Here is an 11,936-nt window from a genome sequence, read left to right on the forward strand (position 1 = left end):
GTGCCCCTCCACTACTGGGGCAGGGGTGTGGGTGGGGGAGCTCCGAGGGCAAGCTCCCTGCAGGCCCGGCCGTCCCCCAGCCTCCTTGCACTGGTCAGGGTGCATTCAGTCCACAAGGCCACCCTCAGCGTCCCTGTTCCAGCCACTTCTCCTGGCCCCACGGAGCTGCCCAGACTCAGTGTTCAGGGAGCTCCCCGTCCCCACAGACAGGTCTCCGGGCACAGAAGGTGTAGAGGGACAAGCTCTGTGGGAGAACTGGGCCCTGGCCAGGCAGTTGTCCCTTGGCACCCAGAAAGCTCTCTCCGAGGCCGGAGCTGCCGCCCCTGCCATCCTGGGCGCTGAGAGGCAGCTCCGCTGTCTCTTTAAGGCGAGCCCCTCCTGAAGGGCTGAGAGATTAAAGCTTTAGAGGAGCTTAAGGGAGGAGAGGCAACGAGGTCGAATCCTCTTCCAGTGAGTGCCAAATGCTTCGGTCGGGCTGCCTTTTACGGTTGAGGCTGTCTGACACAAGTGGGCCACCTGCTTAGGTCACCCTCTGCCGGGCCGCAGGGGTTTGGGAACGGCATGATGTCCAAGGACCAGTCTCCCTGACAGCTCCCTAGATCCTGCCCCTTCTAGGCACCGGCGCTGCCCGGAAAATCAGCCCACGGGCCCTGGTGCTTCCAGCGAAGGTGACGCGCACTTGGTCTACATTTGAGAAGACCCTGGTCCCCCCACCCTCCTGGTCTTCGTCATTCGGGCCGAAGGCTCAGCAGAGTGGCTCTTTCGTCCCCTAAAAGTCCGGCATCTCCTCTGGCCAGCCCAGCACAGTCCTTCGCCCTGAGCTTTCAGCTGGACCCACGGTGCCCGGAACATCTCACCGGGTTTCAGGTGGTCTCACTCCTGCCCCCCACCCCCAGGGGCATTGGCTTGTTTCTGCAGAGTTTTCCCCATGACACCTCCCGGACCCCACAGTAGTCAACACGCAGCACTTCCTGTGGACACAGAAATAGCATGGGGCCCATTCTCCAAGCTCAGGGTCCCCCAGGCGGGACGGGGAAGTGTGCGGCTCTCCCGAAGACAAATGGGGCCGGACCCCACCGCTGCCTCGTGCCCCCACAGGACCACCAGCTGTTCTCCTTCGGTCCCTACTCACACCCCAGATGCCCTCCTCCCGCTACGCGGGGAGCAGAGGCTGCCGGTTTGCTCCTGGCAGGGCCAACTGCGGCCCCCAAGGGCGTCCAGCACCCCCTGGTGCCGAGCTGGCCGGGATCTGACTGGGGCCCTTGTTCTGACCACACTGACCCCGCGGGCTGCGCCTGGCCCGGCCGGCTGCCCAGGATCTTACCAGCATGTCGATCCCGGAGAAGGTGTGGTTCGCGTTGTTCAAGGAGTACATCAGCTGGTACACCCCGTCGTTGGTCTCACTGTTTCCATAGAAACCAACGCCTACCGCAGCACTACGGGAAAGACCCCAAATGAAGGTAGAGGTGACACCAGAGAATTTTTTAATATACTATTTTTAAGAGTAGGTTTAGGTTCACAGCAAAATTGAGTGGAAAGTTCAGCGATGACCCATATACCTCCTGCCACTCCCCACCCCCAGATTCCCCCGTTGTTAACAGCCCCCGCCATAGTGGGACAATTATTACAAGTGATGAACCTACATCAACATGTCATATCACCAAAGTTAATAGTGCATATTAGGGTTCACACTTCGTGTGCATTCTGTGGGTTTGGGCAATATATAATGACATGCGTCCACCATTAAGGATCATGCAGAGTATTTTCCTGGTCCTCAAAATCCTCTCCATCAGTCTACTCACCCCTCCCTCCTCCCTGGCCCCGGCAACCACTGATTTTTCACTGTCTCCATAGTTCTGCCTTTTCCAGAAGGTCACATAGTAGGAATCACGTAGGATGCCGCCTTTTCAGATCAGCTTCTTTCACTTACTAACACGCATTTATTTAAGTCTCCCCCATGGCTTTGCGTGGCTTGACACTCATTTCTTTTCAGCGCTGAGTAGTATTCTACTACTGTCTGGACAGACCATTGTTTACCTATCCATTCGCCTGCTGAAGGACATCTCGGTTGCTTCCAGGTTTTGATTATGAACAGAGGTGGTCAAATATCCATGCGGGGTGGGTTTTCCACTTTAGCTAAAACACTCTTTCCTGAGCAGGGGGGCGGTGGGCAGGGGACGATGGCTAAAGTTCTGGCAGGTGGGGTGGGAGGTGAGGGGTCAGGGCCAGCTTGTTCCTGACCTGGTGGACTAGTTCATTTAGGCAGCACAGTTCCTTTAGGCAGCAGGAAGAGACTCCTGCCCTCTGGTCCCATGACTCCAAAGGCTAGCGGACTGCTGGCCCAGGACCCTGGATCTTCGCCAGCTCCCCAGGTGACTGGCACAACTGGGCAGGGGACCAATGAGGCCTCCTGAAACCACACCTGTCTCCCTTGAAACCTCCAGGGGTCGGGGAGTCCCTCTCCATCCTTCCCCCATCCCAGGGCCCCTGTGGGGCAGCCGTCCCCATGAAACCCTCCAGCTTTAGAAAGTTCCGTCTCACACTGAGCTGAAGCCCACCCGCTGCTTCCCGGGTGCCCTCTGGGGCAGCCCGGCTGCAAGACACCCCGTCAGATGCCTAAATGTGTCTCTGTGACACCCTTTGTCTCCACTTCTGCAAGACACACCGTCAGATGCCTAAATGTGTCTCTGTGACACCCTTTGTCTCCTGCTCCCAAGTCAGACACGGGCCCTGGAGACCCTTGTCTGCATCACCCCTGTTCTCCAGGTTCTGCCCTAACCGGCCAACGTTGCCCTTAAACATGGCTGCTGAGCGAAGAGCCCAAGCCCAGGTGGCCCGTCCAGCTCTGGGTATGGGTGGGGGTGCTGATATCCTGGGACTCCCCTCTCCCTGCCCCTGTCCTGGTGGTCCCCAAACACCCTGGACTCCCTCCTAGAACTGCGGCGAAGCCCAGTCTCTCCTCCCTCCTGGGGTGCTGAATTGGTTTTTGTTTTGTTTTAACCAAGAAGAGCACTTTGTCTCCATGAAACTTCATCTGGTTGGGTTTAGTCCAACATTCCAGGCTAAACAAATCATCTCAAATCTTCCCTCTCATCTATAGCACATTTTATCCGACCTGCACCCCTGGGGGTCATCTGCACATTCATCAAGCAGCCTCCTGAGGTTTCTTCTAAAACACCAGTCCTGGGGGGAAGACAAACACACACATGCGTACATGCATGCTTTTCCTGTTTTCTTTAAATGGGACAGGAGCTAGGATGCAGTCTCCTGGGAAACTGTTACCTCCTTCCGGGTGCCCTTGACCCCGAGTTCAGTGTCCCACGAGAAGGGGTCCAAGGAGCCCAGAGCAGACCGCCTGAAGTGCCTATTGAAAGCATAGGCTGGGGGCCCCCAACCTGTGCCCAGGTACCAGAGTGGCCCAGGAATGTGCCTTTCCCAGGACACCGGGAACTAAGAGGAAGCAGAAAGGGTGCCTGTCTCTCTCACCACTGGCTCCCTCTTGCCCGGCACCAATAACACATTGAGTTCTCTAGAATGAGTCATGCCAAGTGCAATCCTTCTGTTTTGAGCTTCCCTTCAATGGCAGGTAATGATAATTTACTGGAATTGACCCTCCAAAGTTATTTTTTACTTCTCCATAGTATTCTTCTGTCTTTTGTCGTGTTTTAAAAAATCTGAGTCAGGCCTGGTGGGCCTGGTGGGAGTGGTCCAGTGGGTTGAGTGCCGGCCTGTGAACCCGAAGGTCGCCAGGTCAATTCCCAGGCAGAGCACATGCCTGGGTTGTGGGGCCAGGTCCCTGGTTTGGGGGCATGCGAGAGGCAACCAATTGATGTTTCTCTCCCTCTCCTTCTCCTCTAAAATAAATAAATAAAATCTTTAAAAAAAATTCTAAGTTCACACGAAAGGGCTGTCTGTGTGCCAGCACTTCCTTCAGTTGCCGGCCTCAGGTCCCGCCTCCCCTGCCCACCTGCATACGCTCAGTCCCAGGAAAGGGCTTTCCACCATGGTGACTTTGAAGGAGCGCCTCTCTGCAGGGACCCACGCTTGTCTTCCAACTTCAGATCTGGGCTGGAACTCTTGCCTTCAAGTCTATGACTGGAGCCGTGGCCTCCTGGCTGGCTCACCCAGCCCTTTGTCCTGCCCATGTGCTCAGTGCTTCATCATCCCCACGGCACTGCAGGCAGGACATGACGGTGAACACGCCCTAATGGAGGAAGCTGCAGTGGCGAGGTGAGCCTCCCAGGACGCAGAGCCCAGCATCCTCACTCCCAGGCTCACGGTGTCCCATCTGCCCTCTGTCCTGCTGGAGTCACTCCCGCTAGGAGTTCTTGCCTAAAAGGGGTGCTAAGCCCTAAGGGACTCTACCCCTTGAGGGTGGCTGCCCCCAGCAGGTCTTAGGATATAGACCTGAGGCTCTTAGAGAAACCACTGTAGACATGAAAACAGGAAAAATGCCACAGGTCACAACAGGGCCAGTGCATGTGTGCACACAGCGTGGGCTCTAGCCTGAAGTTAGAGAGTCACACTTCTTCATCCAAAGCAAAGAAGCCCTGCCGATGGCAGCAACAGCTATTGATCTTGCAAGAAGGTGGAGCAGATCTGGGCTGGAGTCAGACTTTCTCTGACCTCACAGACTCAGGCAGCAGTTGGGAGGGGACAGGGACTCAGAAAGCAGAGGCCGCTTGGCAATGACACTCAATAAACTGATCAGTTGACCTCTGGGGCTGCCAGCCCGGCCCTGCAAGGCTGGACAGGCTCTCACGTGGCCACACTAGAGAAGCCCCCACCCCCGTTGGGCTTCTAATTCCTGTTGCCTGGCAAGTGCGCACCCTAGGGACAGGCTCTCCGACTGAGGTGCCCAGAGCTCAGCCAGGAGAACATGGCCAGAGAGCTGACGAACCAACCACTTGGGGTTCGTGGGGAGCGCTGGTGGTGGAGCCACGGTCACAGGTATTGTAGGTTCACGGTCGTGGGCGAGCCATCAGCAGGATGCAGGTGGCCAGGTCCACTTTCCTCCCACTGGGCCCGCCTCGCTCTCCTGCACACTGAGAACCACGAGCCAATATGCGTCAGGCCCAGCGCAGGGGGACACTCACCAGCAGACGAGCCCGGCCAGCACGGCTGACCAGGTGACACAGCAAGACTTGCGCTGCTTGGTTTGCTCTGCGCCGTCCTGTCTGCAGCAGCACACGCAGATCAGATAGGCCGTGAGTAAGATGAGGTTCAGGCCCAGGCAGACGGCGGCCACCAGCCCCAGGAACAGCAGCGACTGCAGAGGCAGATGCCTGGGGTCAGCACAGGTCCCTTCGGGGTGGTAGGAGGGGGCAGGGTTGGGAAGGGTCCTGTCCTCAGGCCTGGAGCTCCCACAGGGCAGTGGGTGTAGGAACTGGGACAAGGTGGGTGTTTGCCGTCCTTCCTCCTGACTGCAGCTCCTGCTCTGAATAGAGCGCCAGGCAATCGGGCTGGGCTGGGGGAGGACCAGCGAACAACGAACAAGCTGCGGTCAGCTGGGCAGGAGGTGAGGGACGGGGAACGTGGCTTAATCTTTCCTTCAGACAGGCTGGCTTAGCAGAGACGGGTATGCTGCCCGCCTAACTGAGGAGCAGGCGGAAGTGCCTGGCTTCATCCTGGCCACCCCTTCGCTGGCCTCTTGGGCCCCGCCGCTAAAACCCAGGGATCCCCTCAACACTTTGCAAACCACTGCACCATGTGCATCCCCTAGAGCCTACCCAATAACCCCGCTCCTGAATGTTTGCCTTACGGAAAGGGGGGCTCGTGTCCCCTACAAGAAACAGACACGAATATCCACAGAAGTTTAACAAAGGTCGCATCAAACACGGGGAACACCCAGAATGCCCTCAACGAGAGGAGAGACACAGAGCATGTGCTACAGTCCTGACGTGGAATACGACGCAGCCATGAGCAGTAAACGGCAGCCACACACGACCATATGGATGAATCTCAGACGCCACGTGAAAGGAAACAAACCAGACAAAACAGCAGAGACAGTGCACTTTAATTTCTGTAAACCGTGAAGTCAGAGAAACGCATCTGCAGCAATAGAGGCCTGAACAGTAGCTACCTTTGGGTGGGCCTGACTACTGGGGAGGAGCATGAGGGAGTGAGCCTCTTGGGGATCAGAAACAGACTTAGATTGGCATGGGGTCCCCCCCCCCACACCCCCCCCCCGCCCCTGCTGTTCACTTTCCTGTAAGTTATTCCTAAGGGGAAAAAAAAGTAACGTGAAGCCAGACAAAACTTCTGTACAGATCAGAGACCGGTTAACACGCAGGCTTCCTCCCAGCTACCCTTGACTTCCAGCTTGCCTCCCAATCCATCCCAAACAGGAAGACCCACCGACTCTACCGTGTGTCCCACCCCACAAGGGAGAGCCTCCAAGAACTGCAACATGGGGGCTGTGCCACTTCAGTCTCTCCAAGCACAGGCCATGCCCGCGCCCTCGGTCCCTGCGTTGGCTCCCTCGTTTCCTATTTTCACAGTGTACTTGGGCCGCCGGACCTCCTGGGAGCCCGGAGCGGTGGGCGGCGGACAGGGCCTCTCCGGGCGGGGCAGTGGGCTTCGCTCGGGTCACAGATAATGCAGTCCTGCCCGGACGCCCACACTCCGAGGATGTGGTTAAGTTTACCTCGGGAACTCTCCCAGGTACGGGGAGGGCAAGGGTGGGGCAGGGCAGAGGGGGCTGGGAGAGAAGGAGGTGCGGAGCGGAGGGGAGAGGAGGAAGGCGGGGGAGGGCGTGGGGAGAGTTAACCACAGAGCCATCTCCCGCAGCCACCTCTGGTGTCCCCTGTGGCCTTCTAATAGGCAATTATGTTCCTGATGCTAATTAGCACTGCAAGTCCCCATGTGCAAGGCACAAGGGGAGGAGGGAGCAGCCCTCGTCCAGAGGGAGCCGGGAGCCCCGCTCACACACTGTCCTGCCCTGACAGTGCCTGGCAAGGACGACTGACCACGTTGCCCAGCACCTCGTGCAGTAGGGCTCAGTCTCCAGCCTCTCTCCTCGTCAGGGGGCCTTTGGTTAGCTCTGGTTTGTCACTTCGTAATGAGAAACCCAGGGCAGGAACCCAGGACCCAAGCTGGGGCAGCAGTGACCAATGGCATTCTGAGGGCTAGACCTGGGTGCCAAGGGGCTTCTGCACTCAGTGGGGGAAGGGCAGCCACCTGAGCCCCTTTCCCCGACGCAGGACGCAGAGTGAGCCCGCCTAGGGGTCAGGCTGGGGGGAGGGGAGCTGGAGGCTAGATTGGGAAGGGTTAAGCACCAGCCTGTTCCCCCAGGGCTGGGGGTGGGGGAGGATGCAGCGTGATCATCCAGCTGATGACCATGACTCAATGTTTGGACTGGATGAATGGGGCTTCCTCATCCCGACAGACCCACAGACCCGCAGACCGTGGCTCCTCCCAGATCCTTCTGGGGGCTCCCTGCCTGGCCTCTCCTCTGAGGTCTGCCCTCAAAGCAGGGAGGGGGGAGTGGGGGGCCAGTAGTTCTGGGTCTAGGCCCCACTCTGTCCCCTCCCATGGCTTGGGGACACACACTTGGCACTCTCTGAGGGAGTCTATAAACAGAATCACCTGAAGTCAAGACATGAAAATGCACGCCTAAATATAAAAAGTTAAAAACACCACTGCTCCTTCATGCGTGTCCCAAAAGAATGGCTAGTCCAGTGACGCAGCAGGGCGGGCAGGAAGCTCACACGCGGCCCCTGCGTGTTGACAGCAGCCACGGTGCACGCTTGCACGGCATCTTGGAGCCCTAAGACATTAGCACATTTCAAGTACATTAGCTCACTAGTGTCTGGCCTCCCCATGAGGGGGCAGGGGAAGGTGGGCAACTGAAGGAGGAAAGCGAAGTGGCTTGTGTTGTGAGACACAGCTGGAGGCAGTGCCGGGGCCCTTTCTGCTGTCCCCGCCTCTGCCCAGCAGATACCTGGACAGCTGGGGCCTCCTCCTTCCCAAGCAGGGGATGTAGCAATTTGTGGTGCCCCAGGCCCTGGCCACATGCTTTACAGCCACTAACCTACCAGGTTCCCCGTCATCCCCACCTCCACTCCTTCTAGCCAGTCAAAGGGGAGGAGGCTCAGGCTAGGAGTTCAGGGCTGCTTCCCCTCGGGGCACACAGCTGAGGGGGCAGCCTGAAGGAGGGGGTGCCCGTGGGGCCAGGGCTCCCCCCGCCCCCCTGCTCGGCTCACCTGGCTCTGCTGGCTCCAGTGCAACCTCCCCAGGGCCTGAGCAAGGACGTGGGGCAAGCCCACTGGGGCGGAGGGGTGGAAGGACACACTACCAGGGGGCTTCCACTGCTCCCAAGACCCCAGAAAGTGGGCGGGAGCCCCTGCTTCCTCAGAGGAGCTTGGGAGCTGGGTTTGCTCGGGACAGTCCATTTACCAGGCGACTTGCTCTTTAGTCACCTGGCCTCTTTTATGACCCCCCTTTGCCTTCCAGATCCCCGCCCAGCTCATCTCCTTCCCTGAGCGCTGCTCCAGGCCCGCGCCGCCGTTTCCATTGCCACTTAGTCTCTGGTGCGCACATGTGCGTGCACACACACACCACGCCGCAAGCTGGCGCTGTCCATTTTTGCAAGTGTTTTTGCAGTCTTCCCTGGTCAGTGTCTGCAGATTTCTTGCCTCTGTATCCCCTATGGGGTATGTACTTGAGCAGGTTGCTGAACCTTGACGCCAGTCCGGATGATGATTCATATCACTGGGTCCCACTACTATGGGTCCTACTGTGTGCTATGTACTAAGCACGTTACATGGGACATCTCGTTTAATACTCGTAGGTGAGGGAAGGCAGGTTCAGAGAGGTGCAGGCACCTGCCACGGTCACACAGTAAGTGATAAAACTGGGATTCCGACCCAGACAGTCAGGTGGCTGAGTCCCAGCCCCAGGCCCTGGCTGCCTCGGTCAGATCCACGGCGGTAACTGGCCTGCTGCTGGACTCTGGCTATGACTGCCGCTCAGGGGAAAGGGGACGTCCAGTCAGACAGCAGGGGGACTTATCAAAATAGGAGGTGTCTTAAATAACAACGAGAGCCAGACTGCCCATCCCGGCCTAGCCCATCGATCTCGCCTCGCACTCCGCGCCCTCAGGAGGCCCAAGGAGCCGTGGGGCAAGGAGCGCGGGGGGTGGGGCTGGGTGCCCGGCTGCCCAGGAGCAGTGGCCCATGGGAAGGGGATGCCTTTTGGTCATCTGATACCCAGCAGTGCACTGGGCTCCAAATCCTGGGAGGACAGGGGCAGGGCTGTGAATGGGTCCTTCTAGCTCAGATGCCCCCTCTCTGTGGGACGGAGGGGGATGGAGCAGGCCCAGGCCATGCTGGCCACCGCTGCCGGCCAGACAGGTGCTGTCCCTGGGGGCCTCAGGGGTGAGCTGGCTGATCCAGTGAGCGGTTTGGATTTCCTCCAGTGGAGAGGAGAAAACTACGATGGGAGACCCTGGGTGCAGGATCCGGGGACCTGGGACACAGGGTTTAGGACACGCGTGCGTGCGCGCGCGCACACACACGCAACAACACAGCTGTCCCTGAAATCTTATTGCCTCTCTTCTCGCCTTTGTAGGGAGAGGGAGGGAAGATTCCCCAGAGCCTCCCTGGGCACAGGGACCTGCCCAGGCCACATGGGGCTCTGGGAGAGGGAGGGGCAAGCACGGATCCGGAGGCAGCGGGCCAGGCAAGCCCTTGGACCTGCCAGGTGGAGGCAGGGAAGGTCCTGATTCTCCCTCCTTCTGGAAGGGCCGGCACCAACCGCCTGGGGCTTGGGGGCACCAGGGGTTACTGTTAGACTCCCAGGCAGCTCCCACTGCCCACGCTCCTGGACCTTCCCCAGACCTGCAGGGGAAGGCCTGGCAGGAAGAGGCCAACAGCTGACTCCAGGCTCAGTCGCCGCTGGCCCAAGCAGACGGCCCCACACAAGGAAACGGCGCCTGAGAACCCGACACTGCAGGCAGAGGCCGCGGGAGGGTCAAAGTCCCAAAAAGGGCCCACGGCTCTAAACCAGCGCCCCGGCCCTGGCTGCCCAGCCCGTCTTTGACAGGCAGAGAACTGGCTCTGTGAGGACAGGCCGGACCTGAGGAGGCTGGACCTTTCTGCAGCTCTGCCTGGGACGTGACGCCTGGGAGAGCACCCCACCCCACCCCACCCCCAGCCGCGGGGTGCAAAGACCAAAGACGAAAGGGCAGTGGTGCAAGGAGCAAGGAGGGCAGTGGCTGGCCAAGAAGCCAAGACGTCAACCATTCAGGGTCTAGGTGTGTTTGGGGAGCGTGTGTGTGTGTGTGTGTGTGTGTGTGTGTGTGGACAGGACAGGAGGGTGCTGCTGGTGAGATGGGGCTGACACAGGCCGCCTTCCCCCAAAACATCCACACGTGGCTGTGGGTTCTCAGGGGACCAGAGGGAAGGCACCTCTCGGCCACCTCCCCCTGCCCTGCGGACTTCCAGGAGTGGCCCAGGAAGAGGGGCTGGCACGACTCCTGCAGCAGGCGGGGGCTTCGGGGGAGGTGCCGTGGGGCCGAACTTGGGAGATTCCCGTTAGTTTCTGACCAAACTTCTCCGCACCCAGCCCCAGAAAGGGAGCGTGAGTCTTGAAACCGTAGAAGGAAAACGCCGGGAGCCCCTGGGCCGGTGCAGGAAGCACCCGGGTACAGACACAAAGTCCCTCCCTTGGAGGGTCAGCCCCACCCCCGGCAGGCTGTCTTCGCGCCCCTGCCCACCAGCGGCTCAACTCCCATCCTTCCAGGTTTCCGGACCCACGAGCTTCCCAGGCGGGAGGGCCCAGGGCCGAGGGTCCTGGGGGGAAGGGGCAGAGGGGTGAAGAGAAGGGGCTGTGATGGCGGGGGGAGGTCTGAGAGGCTGGTGCAGAGCGGGGGGCTGGGGAGGAGGAAGGGGTGGCCCGGGCCTGGGGCGGCCGGCGCGGACTCACCTCCTGGTAGTGCTCATCGCGGGGGCTGAAGGTGCTGTCCACCCGGTGCAGGCGCAGGTCGAGGTGCGGGACGCTGTGCAGCCACACCACCCACCAGGGCGCGATGTACTCCACGCGTGCGGCCGGCATGGCTCGGCCGCGAGAGGCTGCTCGGTGCTGCGGCCCCGCGGCCACCGGCCCAGGAAGCGCGCGGCCCAGGCCCCGCCCCGCCCTGCCCTGACCCCGCCCCAGACTTCGCCCCGCCCAGATCCCCGCCCGCTCCCGTCTTGACCCCGCCCCCTGGGCGCCCGCGGAGTGCAGGGCGTCGCGCCCAAGATCCCTTCTGTGGTTTGGGATCTGTCCTGGCTCTACGGGTCAGAAAGGTGGAAGAAGTGAAAACAGCCCCAGAAAGTTCCCAAATCTGTTTCTTAAAAAGCAATCTCTAAGTCCCTGGGCTTCTCATCAATTACTTATTATCTAATTAAGGATATAAAGTGTCACTGAGTGCAGCCAGCAGTGCTGGCGCGAGAGAGGCCAGGCTGCCCGCTCCTAGGGCTTTCAGAGGGTGATAGTGAAAGACGGGTGCGGGAAGGGGCAGAGTTCAGTGGTGGTCGCCGGGGGAAGCCCTGGAGACGGCGGAGAGCAGCGTGATTCTCCCCGGCAGGCGGAGGGGGGGGGCAGGGCGGGCCTCCCGCGGGAAAAGCCCCTTGAGCTGTCCTGAGCCGGGGGACGGCGCGTGCGAGGTCAGCAACGTGCGATTGCTGGGCGCCCGCCGTGTGCTGGCACTGTTCCGGCGGAGAAGCCCTTGCGCAAGGGTGTGATGGCCCCTCAGAGCGGCTGGCCATAGCCCACAGCCTAGCCTAAGGACTGCGGAGCGCACAGGCAGGGCAGGTCAGCCCCAGGATGCGGCTGGGGGCAGCCACAGACCCGACCGAGGCTTCCAGGGCGCTTCCCTTGAGACCTCCAAGCGCCCACAGGGGCCCCAGGCAGGAGTGCGCTGCCGGTCTGCAGCTGGAAGGAGTAAAGTGTGT

At 60.0% G+C, this 11,936-nt stretch overlaps 1 protein-coding gene across 1 annotated transcript in view; it reads right to left on the reverse strand.

The window, feature by feature from the left end:
• The window catches only part of TTYH2 (tweety family member 2), a 31,680-nt gene extending 20,565 nt beyond the window's left edge, over positions 1 to 11,115 (reverse strand). Inside the window, exons 1-3 of the mRNA XM_054592989.1 lie at positions 10,927 to 11,115; positions 5,097 to 5,269; positions 1,325 to 1,436 (exon numbers count right to left, since the gene is read on the reverse strand). Of these exons, the coding sequence (XP_054448964.1) occupies positions 1,325 to 1,436; positions 5,097 to 5,269; positions 10,927 to 11,055 (414 nt within the window). The 5' untranslated portion in view covers positions 11,056 to 11,115. The remainder of the gene's footprint in view (positions 1 to 1,324; positions 1,437 to 5,096; positions 5,270 to 10,926) is intronic.
• Between the last annotated feature and the right edge of the window lie 821 nt (positions 11,116 to 11,936).

Source organism: Pteronotus mesoamericanus, unplaced genomic scaffold (genome assembly GCF_021234165.1).
Source record: "Pteronotus mesoamericanus isolate MK-2021 breed Mesoamerican mustached bat unplaced genomic scaffold, CSHL_Meso_final scaffold_408, whole genome shotgun sequence".
Taxonomy (NCBI): Eukaryota; Metazoa; Chordata; class Mammalia; order Chiroptera; family Mormoopidae; genus Pteronotus; species Pteronotus mesoamericanus.